The sequence below is a fragment of the Drosophila tropicalis genome, unplaced genomic scaffold, assembly GCF_018151085.1.
Source record: "Drosophila tropicalis isolate 14030-0801.00 unplaced genomic scaffold, ASM1815108v1 contig_175, whole genome shotgun sequence".
In the NCBI taxonomy this organism is placed as follows: Eukaryota; Metazoa; Arthropoda; class Insecta; order Diptera; family Drosophilidae; genus Drosophila; species Drosophila tropicalis.
In genome coordinates this window covers 354680-381205 of record NW_027172621.1, presented here as the reverse complement: position 1 = coordinate 381205, position 26526 = coordinate 354680, and the positions used below count along the sequence as shown (strand labels likewise).

Sequence of the window (26526 nt, the reverse complement as noted above, 5' to 3'; positions counted from 1 at the left end):
GACAGAGTTGAATGCCCATGAAGTTAATAACACCTGGACAATAATAAAAAAAAACCAGAAAACTAAAATATTGTAGATAGTAGATGGGTATTTTCGATTAAATATAACGAACTAGGCGTTCCAATCAAAGATAAAGCAAGACTGGTTGCAAGAGGTTTTACGCAACAGTACCAAGTTGATTACGATTAAACCTTTGCCCCGGTTGCCAGAATTGCTAGTTTCATACTATCAGTAGCAGTTCAGTTTAATTTGAAAGTCCATCAGATGGATGTTAAGACAGCTTTTCTCAATGGTATATTAAAGGAGGAAATATACTTGAAACCTTCACAAGGCGTACCGTGCAATGCTGGACATGTATGCAAACTTAACAAAGCCATATATGGGCTTAAACAAGCAGGTAGGTGCTGGTTTCAAGTATTTGAGCTAGCATTAATAGAATTCGATTTTGTAAACTCTCCGGTTGATCGCTGTATATATATTCTTGATAGAGGTGATATTAAGAAAAACATATATGTGTTATTATACGTCATACAAATAATTATATGTGCATTATTTCTTTTGTCTTGTTTTACTGTTATAAGTTAGTTTTTAAAAGTTTGACGAATGCACAATTATCATGGTATTCTTTGTGCTTGCCATGCGTATAAAATTTTGTCATTCTAATCTCTTTCGTGGTACCGTTACTGTAAAATGATTTGGTTCATCGGGTTCTGCGTAGTAAATAATTATATGTGCAAAACACTTGTGGCTGATCATTCGTACGTAAAGTATTGCTGTTGAAGACTTATTTCTGAAAATTTGCTTTAATCTCTATTGTAAGTATATAATTTTTTTAAATTTATAAATAAAAAACCTTAATTAGTACATAATATATATTGTTGTCAGGCTAAAATGCCTCGTGGTACAAGTTTGTCCGATTACGAGCAGGGAATTATCCTCGGCATGCATGAAAGCGGCTCCAAGATCTCTGAGATAGCAACCAGACTTAACAGGCATAGAAACTGCATAAGTAGGTTCCTGAAAAACCCATCGAAATATGGTGCTACTCGACGCAGCGGACGCAAGACCAACATTGACGAACGATGTAAACGGCAGATTCGACGTCTTGCAGTCGAGGATTCAATGAGCAGCGGTCAAATAAGGGCTCAATTGGATCTTCAAATAACGAGGAGTAGAATCGTTCAGATTCTAAACGAAAATCGTTTCGTTAAACATACCTCAATGGTCCCTAAACCAAAGCTTCTGGAGCGGCATATTAAGGCTCGTTTAGAATTTGCCAATAGATACCGATTCTGGGATAAGGAATGGCACAACGTCATCTTTAGCGACGAAAAAAAATTTAATTTAGATGGCCCAGACAATTGCAAAAAATATTGGAGAGATACGCGCCAAGAACGACTATCTTGTTACAAGCGAGGTTTTGGCGGCGGCACCTTGATGGTATGGGCCGCGTTCTGCTATTTAGGAAAGACGCCTATGTGCTTCATATCTACTCGAATGAATGCCAATATGTATGTAGAACTTCTAGACGGTGTTTTTGTAGACTTCGCTAGAAATCTTTATGGCGATAATTGGACTTATCAGCAAGACAATGCTTTAATCCACACGGCGCAGGTCACCAAACACTTTTTTGAAGAAAGAAAAATTCATGTATTTTTGTTATTAATGACATTTTGTGAAGTGGGTCCCATTGAGTCCGGACCTTAATCCTATGGAGAAACTTTTGGGGCATTCTGTCGGCTCGCGTTTTCAAAAATGGAAGACAGTTTGCGACTGTACGACACCTTAAATTGGCTATAGAACAGGAATGGGCTAATATTGACGCATCTGTTCTACAGTCGTTGGTCAATTCTATGCCAAATCGTCTCAACTTAGTCTTAAATAATAAAGGAAAAAGTATTGATTATTAACATAATTAATACTTCAAAATTACCAACGTTAATTACTTTTAAGAGACCAAAGTGAAAGAATGCACATATAATTATTTACTATGAATATAACTATAATTTAAAATTTTTTATTTTAGTTGAAATTAAGTTTAAATTTTTTTTTTTTTTTTTATCTTACATCATGCTATAAATAAAATCACATTCTCAGAAATAATTTAAAAATACTATACGACTTTTTATTTGCAAAAAATATGATGCACATATAATTATTTGTATGACGTATGTTGATGACTTAGTAATAGCATCAGGAGATATGATTAAAATGAATAGTTTCAAAAAAATATTTAAGTGAGCGGTTTAGAATGACTGACTTAAATGAGATACGACATTTCATTGGTATCAGAATAGAAATGAATGAAGACAAAATATATTTAAGCCAAGCTGCCTATGTGAAAAGAATTTAAAATAAACTTAACATGGATAATTGCATCTGTCAGTACTCCCCTAATAAATAAACTCAATTATGAGCTTCTTAACTCAGATGAGGATTGCAACGCTCCTTGTCGGAATCTTATTGGCTGTTTAATGTACATAGTGCTATGTACACGTCCAGATCTAGCTACTGCCATAAATATCCTGAGTAGATATAGTAGCAAGAACAATGCTGAGTTATGGCAAACAATGTTTGATTCTAATCTAATTTGTTGGAATACAAAAAGACAAAACTCAGTGACATCTTCATCAACTGAAGCTGAATATATGGCTCTATTTGAAGCTGTTAGAGAAGCCCTCTGGCTAAAGTCTCTTCTAAATAGTGTAAATATAAAACTTGAAAACCCCATTAAAATTTATGAAGACAACCAAGGTTGTATTAGCATTGCGAATAATCCCTCATGTCATAAAAAAGCAAATATTGATATAAAATATCATTTCTTAAGAGAAAAGATAGAAAATAATGAGATAACCAACTTGCTGATATGTTCACCAAACCACTTCCTGCTGGAAAATTAGCAGAATTACGAAACCAATTGGGAATACTACAGGAAGAGTGATCGTCGTGTACTGATGCCGTACAAGGGGAAAAAAAACTAATACATGCTTTATGAACTAATTGAATTATTAATTTTAAGTTTTTTTTTTTTATCTTAACCGAATTATGAATTGTCAAAGTAATTTTATTTTTAAAGTGATCTGATCGAGGTTTTTCTGGGTTTTCCCTCGCATCCCCGAGCAAATGCTTGATCACCTAACATTCCCAGAGAGCACACCGACCACATTAGTACAAGCTAACAATTGAATATTAATCTTGTTCTTAAATATTTTTGACTGCTAATGTTGTTTCTGAAGGGGAATACCCCTATTTGGCTATCAAATAACAACATTACGCAATACTATCAGTCATTAGGCAATACTATTAAAATACTATACTATATATTAGTCATTACTCAATACTGTCATCTTTTCAATGACTGGTCACACTTGCTTTGTAACTTTCTCTTTTGCTCTGAAAACTTGAACTGTGTGGATGTGGTCCCGGTGTTGCAGTAAGAAAATAATCAAAGAATAAATAAATAATCAACATATAAAATTAAACTTAAACAATAGAAAACTCTAATTGAATATTAGCTTCATCAATTCAACAGGCTGTGTAGCGTGCCGTATACGAGTGGCCCGACCAGTGCCACCAAAGATGTTGCCAGCCAAATTGCCGACCGTTTCTGGAAGAGGTGGCTTAGAGAATATCTACCAACAATCACAAGTCGCACGAAATGGTTCCAACCGCAGATCAAGCCGATATCAGTAGGTGACGGGGTGATAATCGTAGACGATACAGCTAAACGTAATACTTGGCCAAAAGGAAGAGTGGTCGACGTTCTAACCGATCGATTTGCCCACAAATTGTGCAACTGAATATAGCGCAATAGATAAAACACCGGCGTTTAATTGTTTGGTTAGAGGGCTCGGGATATATGTTCGATCTCGCGAACTTTTGTGGAGCTGGCCCACGTCGACAGACTGCGAGCCAACACATGTACTTGCACGTACTTGCAACGATTGTCCACTAAAGGTCTACATGAATGCATTCACTTCCAATACAGTATATAGTCGAGTAGCTAGAAAAAACGAGTACAACATTTTTACTGTACTCACTTGGAGTGAGTGAATAGTTGTTTTCATTTATCTGTACAGATGAATATAATATTTTAAGCAACGAAGACATGGCTGCCAAAAAGAATGGCGAAAACGCAATAAAAGCGAATTAAAGCGTAATTTTTTGTTAAAATAAAATTGTATATTAGTGATCAATGTTAAATTACAAAGAAATTTGTTATTTTAATAAATAATTGTGTTCGTTTCGCCTTTGTAATTTATGTAATTGTAATTGTTTTTTGCAAGGTTAACTATGTGTGAAATCGTAAAGTCTTACGTATATCTGTGTTTGTCTATATGTCTATGTATATATCGCCTTTATTTTGCTTTAAGTGCTTTATCATAAATGCAAATATTCAAGCAGTACTCATCGTTGGACAGTTTAAATGCAGGAACTCATTTTAAACAGTACGACGCCAATATCAATGCAAATATTCAAGCAGTACTCATCGTTGGACAGTTTAAATGCAGGAACTCATTTTAAACAGTACGACGCCAATATCAAGTTAAAGATATTGGCTAATGAACTTAAGCCATCTCATAAAAGAGGTCGAAGCAAAGTTTGGGACACCTTTTCTCGAATAGTGGACAATACCGGCTTAGAAAACCCTGACGTAGTAGTGTGTAATACATGCAAGCTGCAACCATCGTAAAGTTCTTGTCGATGCTGAATCAAATAAAGTAAGTAAGTTGACTCGACGACTTGGGTATACCATACACCAAGTGAAACAAATATTTCCAATTGCGAAAACCAGATGTATGTCTATTAAATTGCTTTTACATGCCAAATGCTATCTCGCTCACTCTACAAGCCAACGGCCAATCCTGGCCTTATGGACCGCGTAGGAAAATACGTTCATACGCATATTTTGCATGTTTCTAGTCTGATTTTAATAAATTTGGTGGTTTGGTAGTAATAGATATAATTAATTAGTCTGTCGAATTTGAATGCGATAGTCAAAAAACTACAGAAGAAAATCGGTTTTTTCTTAATTATGGAGGCGGAAGTGGGCGTGGCAAAATATGAAATGATGAATACTCTGCGCGCATACTAAGCCAGTGTACAGACTAAATTTGGTGACTTTAGCTTTGTTAGTTTTTGATAAAATCAGTTTTAAATTTTTAAACAGCCAATATCTGCGCGTCCATTAAGCTAGTTTACAAACCAAATCTAATGCGGTAGCTGTCATAGTTTTTAAGGAAATCAGTTTTATATAAATTCTGTGGGCGTAAGGGGACGTGGGCAAAATTCCAATTAACTCTATACATTTACATACTACACGAGTATACAAGTTAAGCACTTCCATCATAACAAGGAGTCAAGTACTTATACCATAAAACCCAAGTCCGTCAACACATGCCCATTGGCCGATCCTATTTCATCATCACAAGCAATTCCCATCGGTCAACACCACTCAGTCGTCACATGCCCTCGCCTGTCTCAAATAACAGTCCGATCGCTAGGATAAACAACAAGTCACCCCAATCAATCGTCAGATGCCAATTTGTCGCATGATCGCCTGTCCCCAGTAACAGTCCGATCGTTAGGATAAACAACAAGCCTGATACCCAGAATCACTCCACAAATTTCGGCAATAAACAAAGAATGGTCCTGAACACTTGTGTAAACAAAGAATGGTCCCACGCTCTTAGTGGACTATTGGACTCAGCCAACGCCGCCGCCTGCTACGACGTCAATTATCCAAGCCTTCATCCAACATAATCAAATCATAGAAAATCAGTCTTAAGCCTAAGTCCAAACCATCCGGTAAAACTTCGCTATAGCTCCGCGGAATTCACTCAGTCAGAATCTTTCAGTTATCATTAAGTTGTAATTGTAAAGTGACTTCAAATAAAAATTGTATTTTTTTATACCGTGAGTGAAGGAAGTGTTTAATTGGCGCCCGAGCAGGGACCCTGCTAAATAAAACTTGATCGAGTGTTAGTGAAAGATATCAGTGGTCGTGACCGAGAAAACGCGTTAAATGCCTTAAAGTGTCAACGAAATAAAAACACTATATTGAACTACACTAAGAATCAGTCAGGGTCAAATTTATCGCTGCAATTTCCTCCAAGATCCGTTCAGAGGAAAACTGATAACCCAAACGTGTTTGCCCAGGAGCGTTAGTACCTTCAACGTTGGAAAAGCGAGCCCTCCTACAAGCCGATCAGTACAAGCACCGAAGATGTTATTAATAATGTAAGTTAAGCAAAATAATTCTAAGTGAAAGAAAATCTAAACAAGAAAAAAGAATTTGTGTAAACACAGTGAGAAAAAATTTGTGAACCAAAATCAAAAGTTTAAATTTAAAAAGAAAAAAAGAAAAAACACAAGCTAAAATATTTATGAAATCCTTAATTAAATTTTTTTCTCACTCAAGAAAAAAGAATCAAAAATTGAAAAAGAAACTAGTAATAAGTAATCCCAAAAAAAGGGAAAGAAATCATTCAAAATTAAAAAAAAATTTTTTTTTTTGTAAAAAAAGAGAATAATTATTTAATATTGAAAAATTTGCATAATACCACAAACTAAGACTTAAAAAATTTTTTGTAAAAAAAGAGAATAATCATTTAATATTGAAAAATTTGCATAATACCACAAACTAAGTATTTAAGTACCAAAAACCATTTCCACCAAGATTAGCGTACATACCGCTATACCTTTGTCAATATAAACTAAAATCCAATTTTCGCGGCATTATATCGTTCGTGCCGTCATAATATTCGCGATATCGTAACACTTATTTCCTTGAAAGAAACCTGGTTCAAAATATTTTTTCCAAAATGACTAATGACAACTGGGTTAAAGCAGCAGTCCTCCAGCAGGGTGGTAGTCAGGCAGCAGCTTCCGATGCTCCGACAGTGTTTAAGAATAAACATGGTGTTCATCTGAAGCGGCTTCACCAAATCAGATGCACTAAAGAAAACATAATACATCTGTACTTTTGTCACAAACAAGTAATCTAGCATATGACTAGAATTACAATCAGCCACACACATTGTAGAAAAACACTTGTAATTCTAAACTAACCCAAAATATCACAACGGCAGGATGTCAAGTGGCCGAAGCCGTGCCCAAAAATAATAATAATTTTCAACCCCCGAAATCTTGGGTTTGAGTCTCATTAGAATAAGATATTTTAAGAACAATTGTTACCTCCTAGAGCCTAAGATTCCCTATATAAACTCCATACTTTTGTTAATAAAATCAGTTCATATTTTGAATTCAACGAATGAAGATTGGGTTATTGTTCTCCTCCGGAATCCCTATTCATTTTGGTCCTTCGAGCCGGATGGATCATTTTGGTCCTTCGAGAAAAAAGGAACTCTGTAGTTTTCCCCCACCAGTGGTAAGAGACTCAGAGAGTGAATCAGCTCCTTAAGAGTTTGAGATCTTATGCAAGTGTAAATGCTAAGACCAGCTAAAGGTAGCAAAATAAAAAACTCTTGTTTTCCCCCACCAGTGGTAAGAGACAGAGTATAAAATTAAAGCAAAATATTGCTTAATAAATAAAAAATGCGTGCGACCGAGTATATAAAGGCAGTTTGGCTAGTCGAGCAACTGCAATAATTTCGGCGGCGGTAAAAAAAAAAAAGAACAATATAAAGTTCGTGTGTGGCGTACTCGAAGCCCTAATATCGAAAAAAAAAATAAAGTTAACTAGTGTATAGTTATATACATATGTACACTATATGTAGTTGCTAGTCGGCAACTACCAACAGCAGCAGAGCAACAAGATAGTTGCAAAGAAGAGGCTGGAAAAGTGCCAGTATAAGAAAATCTGGTGCGAAATCCGGCACCGGTACCGCCTGAGCCCATAGGCCCTGGACAACAGCAGCTGAGCGACGAAACAATAAAAAATAAAACGGCGAACTCTACCCATTGGCGGACAAGCAGCAGCGAACAGGATCATCAGATAAGATATAAATTAAAATAGTCATAAGTACTTACATCAACCTACATATTTTAATATTATCATTATAAATTAAATCGATATCCTATAAAACAAAAATGTTCACTAATAAGGCTGCAAAAGTGTTAGAGAAGCAGGCAGGGTTACATACCAGGTTAAATGTTCACTAATAAGGCTGCAAAAGTGTTAGAGAAGCAGGCAGGGTTACATACCAGGTTAAGGCAGTTGGAAGCACTAGATCCTAGAAGCATAACTAACAAAGTTATAGAGGAAGTAAAAGAGATAAGGAATCAATGGATACCTAATAACAAAAAATTGATTGAGACTGCTCCAAATTTAGATCATGATTATTTCAGAAATAAAATACATGAAGAAGCATTAACGATAGTTGCCAAAATTATAGCCATAGGAGAGTCAGACAAACCAGGCACTAGTAAGTTGGTGTGCGTTGAAGCGGAGGCAAACATGTCAGAGATAGTTGATGATAACATAGGAGAGTCGCGCGGGAATGCAACCTCCAGTAATGAAAACCCTAAGCTTAACCAGGAGATATTTATGGATAGAGTCCGACAGCTCCAGGAATATTTGGAGGTAGTAGAGTTGAAGTCAACAGGCAATGGGACATGGACATTATATATTAATAAAATTAACTATTTGTGGGAGAAAGTACAGGCATGTCAAGTAATAACAAGTGATGCAAAATTAAAGAATATTATGGATGATTTACAATTTGATGTCCGAAATTCATTGTCAATGCTAGAAATGAAATTGAACAATAAAGAAAATTGTAAGAGTGAGAATGTTACCGTGAGAGGCGAATTACCGGTGTTGCCAAAGATTCAGGTGCCCACATTTGCTGGAGAGGCTAGAGAATGGGACCTGTTTGTGGAGTTATTTACAGAATTAATTGAAAAAAGAGAAGATTTAAGTCTTGCTCTTAAATTTAATTATTTAAAAACCGCGTTAAAGGGCGAAGCAAGGAGCATGGTAGCTCATCTATTGTCAGGTTCAGCTGACAATTATAGTGCCGCTTGGGAACTGTTAACCAAGCGGTATGAAAATAATCGGAGGGTATTTTCCGAGCAGTTAAATCGGATCGTTGATTTACCGATGATCAACAATGAATCCGCATAAAGTGTAAAAGGAGTGATTGACATAATTAATGAGTCAATACACTTAATTAAAATTAAAGCAAACTTGTCCGATGAAGTTGACGTAATACTCGCTCAACACATACTTCGGAAATTTGACAGAGAGACTCTACAGTTGTATGAGAGTCAGATAAGAAAAACAAGGCAGATACAATTGCTATCGGATGTCATGGAATTCTTGGAGCAAAGATATTGCTCGCTAAGTGCCGTGAGAAAGGAAGATAAAAAACCATTAGAAAAAACGTCGGCTGTGGGGTTTAAAGACAGTTGTCCGATCTGCAAAGGCCCCTGGCATAACGCACTTCAGTGCTATAAGTTTAAAGCGCTAACACCTATAGAAAGGCTGGAAATAGCAAAAAAAGTACAATTGTGCACACGATGCTTGAAGCATTCAAGCAACAAGAGATGCAATAATGAAATGGTCTGCTCATTTTGCAGCAGAGGACACCATACGTTACTCCATTATGAAGAAAATCAGGAGAGCGTTAATACCTGTGTAACGGCACAACAAAAATTGTTGGCCACAGCCCTAATACAAATTAAGAAAATAAATGGAGGGTTTCAAACATTAAGAGCTTTGATTGATAGTGGTTGTCAGAGTACTATATTATCTGAAGAAGCCGCTCAAATATTAAAGTTACGTAAAATTAAACAATATACAAAAATAAGTGGCGTGTCCTTGTGATGTGAAGACGCGGAATCCACGGGATAAACTTCTTAAGGTTGAGGCAATTGTTTTGCCAAAGTTAATAAAAGCTCTTCCGTTAAAAATAGCAAACGTGGATATGTCAAAATGGCAATCCTACGTACTTGCTGATCCTACCTTTAATAAACCTGGTAGGGTTGACATGATAATAGGGGTAGACGTATATACCCAAATCTTAAAAGGGGGAGTTAGAAAGATAAATGGCCTACTAGGTCAAAATACTAAATTCGGTTGGATCGTCTCGGGATGCACCAAATCAAAAATGAATAGATCAGTAGTGGCACCAACAATAGATGTTACAGGTTTTAAAAAGCGTTGGGAGAAGAAAAAAGGTAAATGTGAAAATAAATACAACACAAGTCCAAACAAGCTCATCAACAAAACAAAACAAGAAATAACTTTTCGGGCCCCGGCAGGACCTCACCTTAGAGGTAAGATAAAAGCTGAGGTAAAAGAAATAAGTTTATGGCCCCCGGCAGGACCTCAGTTCGGAGGTAAAGTAAAATCTGGGGAAGAAAAAGTATATATCCCAGAGCCAGTACAAAATGAAAATATTCAGATGGCAAACGTTAAATTAAATAATGATTATCTAAGAAATAGTGTCAAAATAAATTCGGGTAACAAATTGTCCGAGGCTGTATTACAAAAAGGGACAACACTTAATCCGAATAACCACTCAGAATTCAAATACCAGCAAAAGCCACATTGGTTTAAGCCGAGAGGTAAAAGTAGTTGGTCTTTAAAGTCTCCACCATATAAAAAGGCTAGAAGTCAGCACAGTAATACACATCAGGAGTGGGTAGATATCCCGAAGCAAAAATTGTTAAACATCGGGCGATATTAATAAACCAATTTGGAAAATGATACAAACATTGATTTGCTAGGGTTAACTTCTCTTATGTAGCTCGTCATGCTTCTTTAACAACAGTAATCTTACTAAAAATAATATTAATAATAATAATTTGTTTAGGGCAACTAAATAAAAATAAAATCCAAAACGTCACATTTGGCGGCCCTTTGCAGAATGTTTAAGAATAAACATGGTGTTCATCTGAAGCGGCTTCACCAAATCAGATGCACTAAAGAAAACATAATACAACTGTACTTTTGTCACAAACAAGTAATCTAGCATATGACTAGAATTACAATCAGCCACACACATTGTAGAAAAACACTTGTAATTCTAAACTAACCCAAAATATCACAACGGCAGGATGTCAAGTGGCCGAAGCCGTGCCCAAAAATAATAATAATTTTCAACCCCCGAAATCTTGGGTTTGAGTCTCATTAGAATAAGATATTTTAAGAACAATTGTTACCTCCTAGAGCCTAAGATTCCCTATATAAACTCCATACTTTTGTTAATAAAATCAGTTCATATTTTGAATTCAACGAATGAAGATTGGGTTATTCTTCTCCTCCGGAATCCCTATTCAGACAGCATCCACCTCAGGTGCAGCAGCCGTAAATAGAATAGAGGCACTGTCGATACAAGGATTAGATGAAGCTATCCAAACAATTTTGTCATCTCAGCTACAAGAAATAGTGAAGCAATTAAATTATTCTCAGCCAGGACACATTCCCTTTGGGACCAGACAGCTAGCGTCCAGGATAACTGGCATGAATTAGACAAAGTGCCAGATATCGTAAAAAATCTTGACAAATTCTCAGGTAGTCGTGAAGAATTCTCAACATGGTTTGCTTCCGCCACAAAATTACAGGCCATGCGAATACACTATTGAAAGTATATCGCACAGCATTACATTGGGGTGCAATCTCTCAGTGTCTGTTATCTGAGTACTCAGACAAACGAGATATAAGCACTCTAGAATATCAGCTATTCACCATGACCCAGAAAGGCGCATCCATTCATCAATTTTACTTCGCCGTTTACCAACAGATGTCGTTAATACTAGACCAAATCGAAACACTGGGTTATACTCCCGAGACTATGGAAGCCATGGCAAAACAGGTCAGAGATAGGGCTCTAGATACCTTCATCAGAGGTCTTAACGGAGATCTCTCAGACAGAATGAGCTTAGCTCAACCCAGAGATCTGAGGCATGCATTGCAATTGTGCGAGATGTTGGAAAATAAAAGGGCTAGGAACATTATCAGCCATCGTGACACTCGTCCACCAGTAGGACCAAAACCCCTGCATTATGCAAAAAATAACTTGCAACCTCAACAATCATACATACCGGCAATTCCACCCAAACCTTATAATAACAACAACTTTTATAATCAAAAACCAATGCAAAACGTGTTCATTCCCCAAAATATATTCCCTCAAACGAAAAACCCCATGTTTTTCAATGCACCACCGAGGCCATTTGCCCCGAAGCCTCAGCCGGCACCAACTCCTATGGATGTCGACGGCTCTGTTCTAACAAAAAAAGTTGATAACATGAACAAGCCAAACGCTAATTCACCACAACAATTTGCTCTCAAAAGAGTCAACCAGTCCACCGGATATTTTCCCAATAAAGTACAGAGGCAATTCCATATCGAAACCGGTATGTCAGACGAACAATATATCACCATACCGCCTCAAGAAGAGCATTACTCCGATATGTCCGATTATCAGTCTGCTTACCAAGGCCAAGAAGACCTTTACGAATTAGTCCCATATTCTGAGATTCGTGAATATCAACAGCAGGAGGAATATTTTACCTCACAAGGGGACAACTCAGAGTTAGTCCCGCAGAATAAAGAGGAAACCAAATCACAATCACAGGAACCTCAACAGCCACAAATTGAGGACACCGTTAATTTTTTAGGTTAAAGTGTTCCTCTTTGCCGTACTTTGTTGTCCGGGACAAAGATGGAACCGCATACAATTTCTTAATAGATACGGGCTCCAACAAAAACTATGTCCAACCAGAAATAGCCAAAAACGTCAAAACAAATGAACAGAAGTTTTACGCGAACACCGTAAGTGGTAGCATTCTAATCACCAGCCATATCCATTTGGGTTTATTTAACGAACCCAACAAACCTATAACTTTCTTCTTATTACCTAATTTGAATCCGTTCCATGGGATTCTATGTAATGACACACTAAGAGAATTAAACGCCATTATTGATATAGGGAAATTATTATTTGTCAACAACTCTCACGTTGTTAAAGTAAAGCAGATGCGAGCTCATCAGGTCCATACGATCGAATCAGAGGAGCTCACCAATCAGCAGAAACTAGGGTTAAAGGCACTCCAAGAGGAGTACGAATCGCTTTTCGCAGACCCAAATAAGAAGTTGACTTATGCTACTAATGTCCAAGGAGAAATCCGAACGACAACAGACACTCCAGTCTACACCAAACATTATCCGTACCCAGCTTCTCTCAAAGAAGTAGTAGAAGACCAGCTACAAGAATTACTACGAGATGGTATAATACGACCCTCACGGTCGCCCTATAATTCCCCTGTATGGATAATCCCTAAAAAGAGCGACAGCCTTGGGAATAAGAAATATAGGATGGTCATTGATTACAGAAAGCTCAATGCAGTTACAGTTTCGGATAAGTATCCTATCCCCGAAATCGGAGAAATGGTTGCGCAGTTAGGCAACAATAAGTATTTCTCTGTTCTTGATCTAAAGAGCGGATTTCATCAGATTTCCCTTAAGGAATCTGATATTGAAAAAACGGAATTTTCTGTAAATGGAGGGAAATACGAGTTCACAAGACTCCCCTTCGGTCTAAAAAATTCCCCATCAATATTCCAAAGAGCTCTCGATGACATCTTGAGAGACCTCATTGGAAAAATTTGCTATGTCTACATTGATGATATAATAATATTCAGTAAATCTGAGGAAGAGCATTTCATACATCTAGCTCTAGTATTTTCTACCTTCTCCAAAGCAAATATGATGGTCCAAGTAGATAAATGCAAATTCCTAAGACACAGTGTTGACTTCCTAGGAGTAGTTATCTCAAGGGAAGGAGTTAAAACCAATCCAGAGAAAATTCACGCCATTAAAAAATTCCCCATACCAAAGAACCTAAAACAACGAAGGTCCTTCCTGGGATTAGCTAGTTATTACAGAAGATTTATCAAAGATTTTGCTAAGTTAGCTAGACCCTTGACGGCGTTATTGGGAGGAGAACATGGCAGAGCTAAAAAGAATGTCTCAAGCAATATTGAAATCCGATTCGGTGAAGCCGAACTCGATGCCTTTGAGAAAGTAAAAAATGCACTAGTATCACAAGATGTGATGTTAGCATAGCCTGATTTTAAACAAGAGTTCCATCTAACCACTGATGCTTCAAACTTTGCATTAGGACCTTCTCTAGAACAGAACGGTAGACCCATTACATTCCTTTCCCGTGCGTTATCCAAGGCCGAAGAAAATTTTGCTACAAATGAAAGAGAAATGCTAGCAATAGTAGCATTGGATAAGTTAAGGATGTATTTATACGGCAAATCCAAAGTGATCATTTACACTGACCACCTGACTCTCACTTATGCTCTCAGCCCGAAAAATAACAACACAAAGCTGAAGAAATCGAAAAGTTACCTGGAGGAATATAACTACGAGTTGAAATATAAGCCGGGTAGCTCAAATGTGGTAGCAGACGCACTCTCTAGAAACCCTACCAGTATAAATGCTAGCAGTACGTCAGCTACAGCCCATAGTGATGAAAGCTCAGGCATGAACTCATTCCAGCAATGGAAATCCCCATCAATGTCTTTAAAAACCAATTGTTTATCCTCACTGGTGATAACAAATCCACTACCTTTGAAATACCGTTCCCTACATATCATAGACATACAATAGTGAGAAGCAATTATTCCGAAGAAGATCTTGTAACCATATTGAAAGAAAAAATGGATCCTAGAATAGTTAATGGTATTTTTACTTCCGAAAGTATCATGGGAAAAATTCAACAAATATTTCCAGAGCATTTTAGGAATTACAAGACAAGATTCACACATATTCAAACTATAGATGTCCATGATCAGATTCAACAACAAGATATCATAATAAAAAAGAACACCTCAGAGCACATAGAAATTCCGTTGAAAATAAAAAACAAATTTTATCTGAATATTTTTTCCCCAGTATGAAGAAAAAGATAGAAGCAATGGTAAACTCTTGCCAAACGTGCAAACTCTCTAAATACCAAAGACACCCTCCGAACCAAGAAATACCACCAACCCCTATTCCGAAATATCCAGGTGAAATTATTCATATAGATTTATATTCCACCCAAAATAAGATTATTTTAACCGCAATAGACAAATTTTCTAAATACGCGCAAGTTAAACTCGTAAACTCAAAAGCAGCAGAACATCTTAAAGTACCGTGAGTTGTTAATAGCCTTCAGTATGACAAAAACCGTGGTGATGGATAACGAAAAGGCTTTAAATTCTGCATCAATAAAATTTCTTTTGAATAATCAGTTAGGTATACAAGTCCACACTACTCCAGCATATACTTCGTCTAGCAACGGCCAAATAGAAAGATTTCATTCAACATATACAGAAATAATGAGATGCTTGAAGCTAGAGCACCCCGAAATGGAATTCGAGGATTTAATATTTAAAGCCGTTGACGAATACAATAAAACCATCCATAGTACCACCAACAAAAAGCCAATAGAAGCATTTTTTGGAACAAATTTAATCCATAATCCAGAAAAATTAGCACTTGAAAGGGAAAAGATTTCAGAAACCATTTTAAAGAAGCAAAATAAGGACCTAGGGTACCATAATAAAACAAAAAAATCCGTCAAAATCTACGATCCAGGTGAAATCATCTACGTTAGAATTAATAAACGGCTAGGCTCGAAACTAACGTCTAGATATAAAAAAGAAATAGTAGCCGAAGATCTTAATACCAAGATTAAAACCAGGTCAGGAAGGATAGTTCATAAAAACCACTTGAAGTATTGATAAACATCCTCTTCCGACAGATTGCTATGATACCACTTTGCTGGGGTCACACAACCATACTAGACTATACTAAGTCAAGAGTGGTCATGTTGGAAACCGGGTTAGCCGCGCGCCAGAACGGAACGTTTAAAATCATTCACGAATTAGAAAAATATCAAATGGCCATATCCGTTCTAAAAGAAGTCGTTAAGAATTCATCAAACCTTAGTCCGTATCCACCTTTTTTGGCGTATGAGATAACTCGGATACAGAACGAATTGAGGAGGCTTCAGCCGATGAAATTCAGAAACAAAAGATCGCTTGATATAATTGGCACGGCTTGGAAATGGTTAGCGGGCACACCTGATCACGAGGATCATAAGATTGTGGTAGATAAGATCAATGAACAATTGGAAAACAATAATCGGCAGGTCATTATTAATAATCTAATAGAAAATAAGATAAACAATTTAATTAAGATAACTAATACCATATTAATTAGAGGTAAACCCGAATACAGTAATAAGTCAGAAGAAATTGAAATAACCAAATTTAAATTGAGTCTTTTAAGAGAAGAAATAACAAATATTATTTACGCAATTGATTGGGCTAAGGCCAATACCGTAAACTCATTAATACTGTCCTCTGCTGAAATAGATTTTATTGACACAATTAAAGAAGAGAGCCTAACATTTGTAAACATTGAAGAACTAATAGACTTTGCCGAGGTCAGCATAGCCTCAGACGGTAAATCACTCCTTTATATTGTTAGCCTACCCAGAGTAATTAATGAAATTTGTAAACAAATCCTTGCAATACCAATTAAATATCAAAAATTTATAGAAGAAATAGACTATGAGAATATCATGAAATGTAACAAGAAATACTTCGGGTTAATCAATAAGAATAAATGTAAAATTCATAATAGTAAGACAATCTGTAAACTGGAAGATCTGACTAATTTAGAAAACAATAAATGTGTAGGAGCCTACTTGCAAACAAGGAATCCTCAATGTAAGGTCATCAACAACCAGCACGTAAAATCCCATTCGGAAATAATGCCCGGTACCTTGCTGCTGAACCAATTTCAAGGGGACATCAATATCAATGGAGAAAACATTACCCTAGAAGGCACCTTCATAATTCAAGCGGAAAACGCGACAGTCATCATAGAAGACTCCTGGTATATTGTGAAGACACGCTTTGAAGTCGAGGTTCAACCGCCGCTGTTGCAATTACTATCAGATAAGCAGCAAAGAGGTGAAAGGTTATCACTGGAAATGATCAAGAAACTACACATCAATAATACTAATAATCTAGAGAGAATCCAAAGAAACAACTTGATTATGTCTTCGTCAAGCTGGATTATTCTAACCCTTCTGGCAGCTGCAATGATAACATATTACATCATCAAAAAATTCTGCAGCCACAAAACAGGCAACCATGGTCCACCAATGGAAGTCTCAATCGCGCCAGTTCAATATGTTGTTGCGACCGAGGACGTCCGCACTTAAAGGGGGAGGAGTTAAGCACTTCTATCATAACAAGGTGTCAAGTACTTATACCATAAAACCCAAGTCCGTCAACACATGCCCATTGGCCGATCCTATTTCATCATCACAAGCAATTCCCATCGGTCAACCCCACTCAGTCGTCACATGCCCTCGCCTGTCTCAAATAACAGTCCGATCGCTAGGATAAACAACAAGTCACCCCAATCAATCGTCAGATGCCAATTTGTCGCATGATCGCCTGTCCCCAGTAACAGTCCGATCGTTAGGATAAACAACAAGCCTGATACCCAGAATCACTCCACAAATTTCGGCAATAAACAAAGAATGGTCCTGAACACTTGTGTAAACAAAGAATGGTCCGACGCTCTTAGTGGACTATTGGACTCAGCCAACGCCGCCGCCTGCGACGACGTCAATTATCCAAGCCTTCATCCGACATAATCAAATCATAGAAAATCAGTCTTAAGCCTAAGTCCAAACCATCCGGTAAAACTTCGCTTTAGCTCCGCGGAATTCACTCAGTCAGAATCTTTCAGTTATCATTAAGTTGTAATTGTAAAGTGACTTCAAATAAAAATTGTATTTTTTTATACAGTGGGTGAAGGAAGTGTTTAATTTACACACCAAATTTGGTGGGTCCAGCTCTTATAGCCTCCGAGATCTGCTGGTTCATACAGACGGACGGACTGCAAACACAGTGCACGCTAAGACAAAGACGAAGCTGAAGACGAAAAACATTGCAGAACAAATCGTATGAATCCGCCCGAAGACGAAGATGAAGACAAAACGGAAGCAATCAGCTTCAAACGCTGCTGTACTGAATTAGAAGACGAAACGCTTGCTAGTCACCGTTGATTTTGTTTGTTTTTTCTGCCCATGCTATGGCACGTGTTCAAATTTAGATGTAATTTGTGATTTGACGGACGCACATGTTTTGTGAAATGTCTGCAATTAACGAGGTATTAATTGCAGCAGTATTTAAAAAACCCTGTTTATGGGACCAGCAAAACAAACTCTACCACAATGGGCAAATAATTGACCGAAGGAAGGAAGGAAATTTCAAACGATTTGAATGTTGATGGTAAGTTATTTAATTAATTTTAATCAAAGTGAAATAATAAAAGAATGAAAAATTTAAATACTATCAGCATTTCTATGGCTTCCATAATATTCTCCATATTGAGTTAATTATGCCAAATGCAGATTCCACACACCTACGCGCTCTGGACAAACGACTATTAAAATATTCATTTTCCAATGTTAGATTTCTTCTGGCATATGGTCGAAGAGCCCAGTCCAAAAGTGGATAAGCTTCATCCGCAAGCAACACGTATGGCATGGATATTGTCGTATTGGGCAAATAGGAATCCTTCGAAAAATTTAAGTCTCCAGAATTTTTCATTGTATAAGTCGCTGAGGAAGCAAAAGTTCCACCATCACTCTGACGTCCGTAACCACCAACTTCGATAGTAAATGAAGTAAGTTAGTCGACTCGTCGACTTGGGTATACCATACACCAGGTGAAACAATTTTTTTTTAAATTTCGAAAAACAAATGTATGTATATTGTTTTTACATGCTTCATATTATGTGCTATCTAGCTCACTCTACAAACATACGAGCACTCTTGCGCCGCCACTAGCCAACGGCCAATTCTGGCCTTGTGGACCTCTTAGTAATATACGTTCATACGCATATTTTGCATGTTTCTAATCCGATTTCAAATTTGGTAGTTTGGTAGAACTAGATAAGAATAATTAGACTGCCGAATTTGATTCCGATAGTCAAAAAACTACAGGAGGAAATCGGTTTTTTCTAAATTACGGAGGCGGAAGTGGGCGTGTCAAAATATGAAAATATATATACTCTGCGCGCATACTAAGCCAGTATACATACTAAATTTGGTGACTTTAGCTTTGTTAGTTTTCGAGAATCATGCTGATCAAGAATATATATAAAGGGTGTTTTTTTAAGCGTTTGGTTTTTAAAATTGAAATGAAACACACAAAATTTGAATATTACTTTACCTCCGAACTGAGGTCCTGCCGTTGGCCATAATCTTATTTCTTTTACCTCAGCTTTTATCTTACCTCTAAGGTGAGGTCCTGCCGGGGCCCGAAAAGTTATTTCTTGTTTTGTTTTGTTGATGAGCTTGTTTGGACTTGTGTTGTATTTGTATGCCACTACAGATTTATTCATTTTTGATTTGGTGCATCCCGAGACGATCCAACCAAATTTAGTATTTTGACCTAGTAGGCCATTTATCTTTCTAACTCCCCCTTTTAAGATTTGGGTATATACGTCTACCCCTATTATCATGTCAACCCTACCAGGTTTATTAAAGGTGGGGTCAGCAAGTACGTAGGAATGCCATTTTGACATATCCACATTTGCTATTTTTAACGGAAGAGCTTTTATTAACTTTGGCAAAACAATTGCCTCAACCTTAAGAAGTTTATCCCGTGGATTTCGCGTCTTCACATCTATTTTTACTTTATAATAGTGTTAATAGTGAAGATATAGAGGCGGAGATGAAATTCTCAACATATGGAATAAAAAAAAAAATAGTTAATCGCACGAATTCAGAAAAATAGCTCAGTCATTCATAACATTGCCTTTTTTTTATTTCGAGTTTTTCGAGAAAATGAGTTTTATTTAATTGCGGGGGCGGAAGTAAGCGTGTCAAAATTTTTAAATAGCTAATATATGCGCGTCTATTAAGCTAGTCTGCATACCAAATTTAATGTAGGTAGCTGTCATAGTTTTTAAGGAAATCAGTTTTATGTAAATTCCGGGGGCGGAAGTGGGCGTGGCAAAAAGTTTAAACAATTAGTTTCTGCGCGCTAACTAAACGAGTAAATAAACCAATAAAACAAAGACGGACATGGCTAGATCGACTCGGCTGTTGAACCTCAAGAATATATGTACTTTATAGGGTCGGAGAAGCTTGCTTCTGCCTATTACATACATTTTGGCGACTTTAATATACCATTTCACCCTATGGGTGTATGGTATAAAAATTTACATTTTGCGTCAGCGACTGCCTGCAGCACTACTGAGAAAATTTTTTTTTATATTATAAAACATTGATCTTGAATTCGCTGAGCATTTTAGACGTATGTGCTTTCCATCAATAGAGCCATCACAATTTGGGAATTCCCAAAGATTCCAATACTGGTCCGCAACTTTCTTAAAATTTTCATCTGTTGGCACAGCCATATGTAGAGTCTACAACACTGTCCACAAAGCTTCACATGTATGTAGAACAATGGAGCGAACCATTGAGGCACCCATTCGAAAGTTAACAAAGATTGATCTGAATGAAGTTCCAGACTGGAACTTCCAGTAGCAAGATATCTAAAATAACAAAACAATTTAAATCAATGTTATGCAACTAATAAAATTCTCCTATGTGTTTTTTAGCTTTGGTTTTGAAAAAAAACCAAAGGGCCGGGGCTAACTTTGACCGCGTCAAAGTTTGTATACCCTGCCGACCGTTCCTATGGGAGCTATATGACCCGATCAGCCGATCTTGATTAAATTTGGCACAGTCTTTAACAGATACATAAAACTGACATAAGTTTAATTTGAAAGCAATCGCGTTAAAAGTAACGAAGTTATTTACAAAAGTCACTGTTTTCGACCGATCGTTCCTATGGGAGCTATATGATATAGTCACCCGATATTGATCAAATTTGGCACAGTCGTTTATAGGCGTAAAAACTTTCTAACATTAAGTTTCACGACAATAGCACAGAAAATAACGAAGTTATTGAGAAAAGTCACTGTTCGTGACTTTGGCGTTTGTATGGGAGCTATACGATATAGTGGTCCGATACGGCTGAATCCGAGATATACAACCCCTGCAGTATATACAAGCCTTCGTGCAAAATTTCTCTGTAGCTCTTACGGTCTAGGTGGAGTTTGCGTTGATCCAGATGGACGGATGGACGGACATGGCTATTTGAACTCGTCTCGTCGTGCTGATCAAGAATATATATACTTTGTATGGTCGAAGATGCTTCGTTCTATGCGTTGCACACTTCTGACCAAAATTTAATATACCCTTTTTGCAAGGGTATAAAAAATGGAAACAATTGAGTGACACGTTTCGAGCTGAGTTACGGAAATGTACACCAGACCGTATTAGCGAAGATGTTAATAGTGAAGATATAGAGGCGGAGATGAAATTCTCAACATATATATGGTATATTCCACAAATTTCTTTTCATCGCGGGGCAGCTCATCATACAAATGATTCAAATGCTTCTCTTCCCAAATTTATAGGGTGTACTTTTTATTTACTTTCATGTTTCAATTTAAAATATAAGCTTTGCTCGATCAGCAGGTCATTATCTGATGAGGAATCCATTGCGACTAACATAACAAAAGCGCAACCAATTCGTCTTGCACTGTGCAACCTTTTAGCTTACTCGCATCGCAAGCAATTTCTCTTCAGCTTCGTCTTCATCTTCGTCTTTGTCTCAGCGTGCACTGTGTTTGCAGCCTAAGCGACTTAATATATGTACCGTTTCACCGTACGGGTGTATGGTATAAAAAGTTGTGCATTAAGCAAGCAACTGAATGGACAGTAAAGAATGGGCGATCCTTTAATATTATTGCAGACTCAGGACTAAAAAACATAGTTCAGTTTTTTCTATCTGCTGGTGCAGACTTCGGGGAAAATGTTAATGTTGAATCGTTATTGCTGCATCCCTACGAATATAATTTTAATGGAATAAAAAAAAAAATAGTTAATCGCACGAATTCAGTAAAAATAGCTCAGTCATTCATAACATTGCCTTTTTTTTATTTCCTCCCACAAATAAATTATCAAAATTTACTGAATTGGGGAAGGAAAAGACCATCGAAGACCTTAAAGCTATTATGATAGATATTCACCTAAGAACGCAAACTGAAGAAATTGATAACATTATTCCATCCAGCCAAGAAATAGATGATATTTTCGCGGATAACGTGCAACCCATCCAGATTAATAATATCCAATCTATTATGCGCATCCGAAAGAGCTTTCTCCGTTGCTAAAAGCCTAATTATTTATAAATAATGTTCTTTATTTATTTTCTAAAATAAATTTGTAATAATAAAAACTATATTGGCTATCGTTTTCTTGCATATGACATTCTGATTTTTTTATTTATTTCTTTATTTTTATTTATTTTTTATGCTTCCTGCTTCCATTTAATTTTGCTTGCAATAAACAAATAATCATAACTCATTGAACAGTGAGTAAACTGCACAATAATATGCTGTGCAGTAAAAAAAAATTTACACCAATTTTAGTGTACTCAGTAACTACAATATGAAAGTGCGTAAGAACACTAGCTGTCGATACAAAAAATTTGTACAGTATTCACTTGTAAGTACCCATTTAAAACTGTACAGGAAAACGGTGTGCACGTTTTTAGAATGAATGATTCATTGGTCTTTTTGAATGTATTCATGCAGATGTCTACTGTCTACCTCAATATCACCATTTCGATTGTGTAAAATTGCAGAAATCCCGCCATCTTCAGTTGAATGTCGTTTATACAAAGAGTATCCATCGTCTCCTGTTACCGTATTGGCTGCAAATGCTCGAGGATATCGCTTGGAACAATTTCCGTCAACCATGCATGGTGAATTCGGATTGAGTGTACCATGGTCCATGGATCATGTTTTTGATGACGAATTCATGCAAATCTTTATCAACGTCGGTGCGTGGAATCTCAGCGCATATCACATCCTTGATTTCGTCTGTAGTGATTTTATCAAAGAGCCAGATTAGTATGGCAATCCTCTCTTCTGCCATTCTACTGAATACATACGCTCGCTCTATCTCCCGTACCAATTTCCGCTCTTCTTCAGTTCTATTCGAAACATTTCTTCTAATTCTTTCTGTGCTGCGAGTACGACGACATAAATTCGCTTTTTTAAGAGGCATTATTTTGTTAGTAACATTTCGTTTGTAACTGAAACTCTACATTTCATGAGAAAGTATTAACTTGCCGAGATATTTATCAATATATTGATTGGCTTATTTCCTTAGTAAAAATTTTATCTTCATTTTCAGTTACAGGTAACATAGCTAACAGTCTAGCTTAATCTAGTTCTTATTGGCCAAAATAGTCACTCGATTATTAGTACAGTTCAGGGCAATTACACACCTCCATGATCGTTACTCTACTGCTGTATGCATGTTTTTCATTTTGGTCATCACACGCTTTGCCGTGGCTTTCAAATGTTATTAAATTTTATTGTTTTAGCAGAATTCACGGAACTACTACTGTCAAAACTTCTGCCCAGATCTTCAATAATGCGAATGGGTAGTCCAAAAAGTAATTTACCTGATTTAATCGCTTTATGAATCTCTTTTTAAAGCATGGTATAGGTAGACATATTTAGTAAACCCATTAATCTAGTCTATGGCACATTCTTTCTTATCGTTCTTTCTACTTAATTTTTCGCTTATATCGATGTAAATTTTGTGACATGGTTATTTTATCTTGGGCATTGGGTGCGATTCCATTTGGATCCTACCAGATGGAGGTTTTAATATCTTACAGGTCAGACAATTCTCTACAAATTTACATGTGTGAACTTTGACATATTTTAAAAAGGACTGAGGCTGCAGACTAACTATACTTCTCTACGACTTCGCTGTTCGTGACGAGCCTAAAAAAAGGGCTACAAATACTTTACGACTAATTGAAAGGGGTTTGATCGTGCGTTTTTGCGGTGCAATCTAAATTGTTTAGCAAAAGATTGCAGTGGTAGTGATAATATAACTACAAAAGGCTGCATCTGTTAGCACCGAGCGATCTTTGATTTGAGAGCTGACCCTCCATATTACATATGTGGTGGTCAAGCTGTAGAGTGGTGAACTCTCATAGGCAGCAAAAAAATGCTCGAATTGGCTGATACCTTAGTTTACGGAGCATTTGCCGAGTCTAAAAGGACAACTCCATATGTAGTCCGCTGTAGACTCTGTTCTCCTTCAAGCAGCACCTTCAAAAACTGATAGAGCTCTCTTTTATAAATACTGAATGATTATATACCCTTGCAAAGGGTATTATAAAGTTTAATTTTTCGTGATCAACGATGTAGCCATGCCCGTCAGTTCTCTGGAACGTGTCCCCTTTATGCCAATTTAAAATCTATTGACACGAAAATTGGTATTGAAAATAAAAATTGTTTGGATCGGCCCACCATATTTTTTATTAAGTATTTTTATATATTTATGTACGTATTATACATATTCACAATGTGAAAATATGAGACAAGTTGTTCTCATAGTAGTAAAGAGTCCGAAAAAGTTTGCAAATATTATCAAGAAACAACCTTTGTAGATCCTTTCTCTACGTCATTGTTGATCATTAGGTTTACAAAAAAAAATGTAAGTTACTGTTGTTTAGTAAAAATTCGTAGAAGATCTGTTGCAGCTTGGATAAATTTAATAGAATGTGAGATGGCATAATAAACGTCCATTGGACTAGTGTTTTCATCATTTTTACAATGTTCTCCATACAAGTTGATACCGGCCAATTCAGAACCGATAATTAGGGGATCACCAGGTCGGGTGCTACAAATGTAAAGTTTTAAATTCTCTCTATTTTTTACGCAATAGAATTCTGGGTCCACGAGAGCACCAGTGTGTTCATATTGAAACAAAGACGATCTACAACGCTCAAGGTGTACCAATCTTGTATCATACAGGCTTATGCCGTACTCAGTCGGGTCGAAAAACGCCATTTGCACTGGATCTCCCACTTTTGGTACACCTCTAAAAATTTTGATCGGACGATAATGTGAACGTCGCAGTTTAGTAGTCAGGGCAATGAGTGCAATATTGTGGGGCTTAAAATTCGTTTCATATCCTGGCATGTAAAATGCTATAACTTTTTGGGGATGACATTTGTTGATATATTAAAATGGATTTCCGTAAGAACACTCATATCCTTAGCCTTGTACTCTAGAGTGGGATCATAAGTGGATGAAATAAAACAGCGTGCTGATGTCACGATCATTCGTTGTGAAATCAATATCCCTGCGCACATAACAGAACCTTTGTAAAGGATATTGACATAGTAACTTTTGTGCAACAAAGATTCAGAGGTTACATTTTTGTGGGTTAGGGATCTACCGTATTCTTTTAGATGTTCACGATTATAGTCAATGTGATGCTCGGACTTATGAGCATGATTGTAATAATCAATTCTATGATAATTCTCGGTTTTTTTAATTATAGACATAGCAAATGTTATAAGTACACCAAGCTGCATTAAAAGGAAAGTATATGAAATATGCATTTTAAAAATTTTCAAAATGTAGACGCTACCGGTAAAAAGACTATCTTAAACTAATAGGATGTAGTCATAAAAAATTAAATACGAATAAAATTAGTATCACTGCAAAAATAAAGTTGGTAAGTAGCCTCACCGACGTTGGTATACCATGCACCAGGTCGTACACATGTATTAAATTTGCAAAGACCAAATTTATATTTGTTTGGTAAACTTTTAAAAAGTTTTTGTAAATTTATAGTAAAATACGTTTATACGTACAATTTAAAAATTTCTAGTCCGAATTTATAAAAAAACGGTAGGTCGGTAGAAATTTACAAGTCTAATACGTGTCTCTATAGTCATAAAAAATGCAATTGGCAATCGATTTTTCCATTTATCGGGGCGGAAGTGAGCCTGGCAAAAATTTAAAATAATCATAATTTGCATATTAAGCCAGTATAGATAACAACTTTGATGTCTCTAGCTATTATACAGTCTTTAAAAAATCAGTTGTTTTTATTTAGTGGGACTGACTTGGCTAGTTCAATTCTGCTGTTGATGCTGATTAAGACTATATGTACGTTTTAGGATCGGAAAAAAGTTCTGGCTGTTACATACATTTTGTGACACTTATATACCATTTTACCCCATGCATGATAAAAAAAATCATTAGCCGTGTCTAAATCGTTCTGTTACAGTTTTATACTCTTTTGGTTAAAAGTCGATATTTGCGACGTAATATGGTTTCTTATTTATAATTAAGTTAAATTTATTTTTTTTTTCGTCGGTGCAAATCAACTTAACTTCACTTCACGTCGGGACTGGACCACTATATCATTAAGTGCTTTACGAAAAATCGGTGGAGCAGTAGGAGTTTCTTTACGTGACTTGGCTTCTGATGGGAATCGCCATCATTATTTCAGTGCGAGAATTTTCAGCTACCACCCGCACTTTTTTCCAACTTGAGTTTTTTTCGACCCGTTGAACATTATTTTTCTGTAAATAAATTATAGTGAGTAAAAACAAAGCATACCGCGCGTT

The 26526-nt window shown here is 36.5% G+C and overlaps 1 protein-coding gene and 2 long non-coding RNA genes across 3 annotated transcripts in view; 1 reads left to right on the top strand and 2 right to left on the bottom strand.

Moving 5' to 3' along the window:
- Nucleotides 1-26526, bottom strand: part of LOC137572056 (uncharacterized) — a 64325-nt gene that overhangs the window by 14149 nt on the left and 23650 nt on the right. The gene's annotated exons all lie outside the window — the stretch shown is intronic.
- Nucleotides 3396-3820, top strand: LOC137572069 (uncharacterized). Its single transcript, XR_011031524.1, has 2 exons — nt 3396-3433; nt 3516-3820. It is a non-coding gene; the product is annotated as an uncharacterized lncRNA (long non-coding RNA).
- Nucleotides 24373-25638, bottom strand: aqrs (aquarius). The gene is given in 2 exon segments (XM_068283848.1): nt 24373-25123; nt 25126-25638. Coding segments are annotated over 2 exon segments (906 nt in total). The 5' UTR covers nt 25510-25638; the 3' UTR covers nt 24373-24601.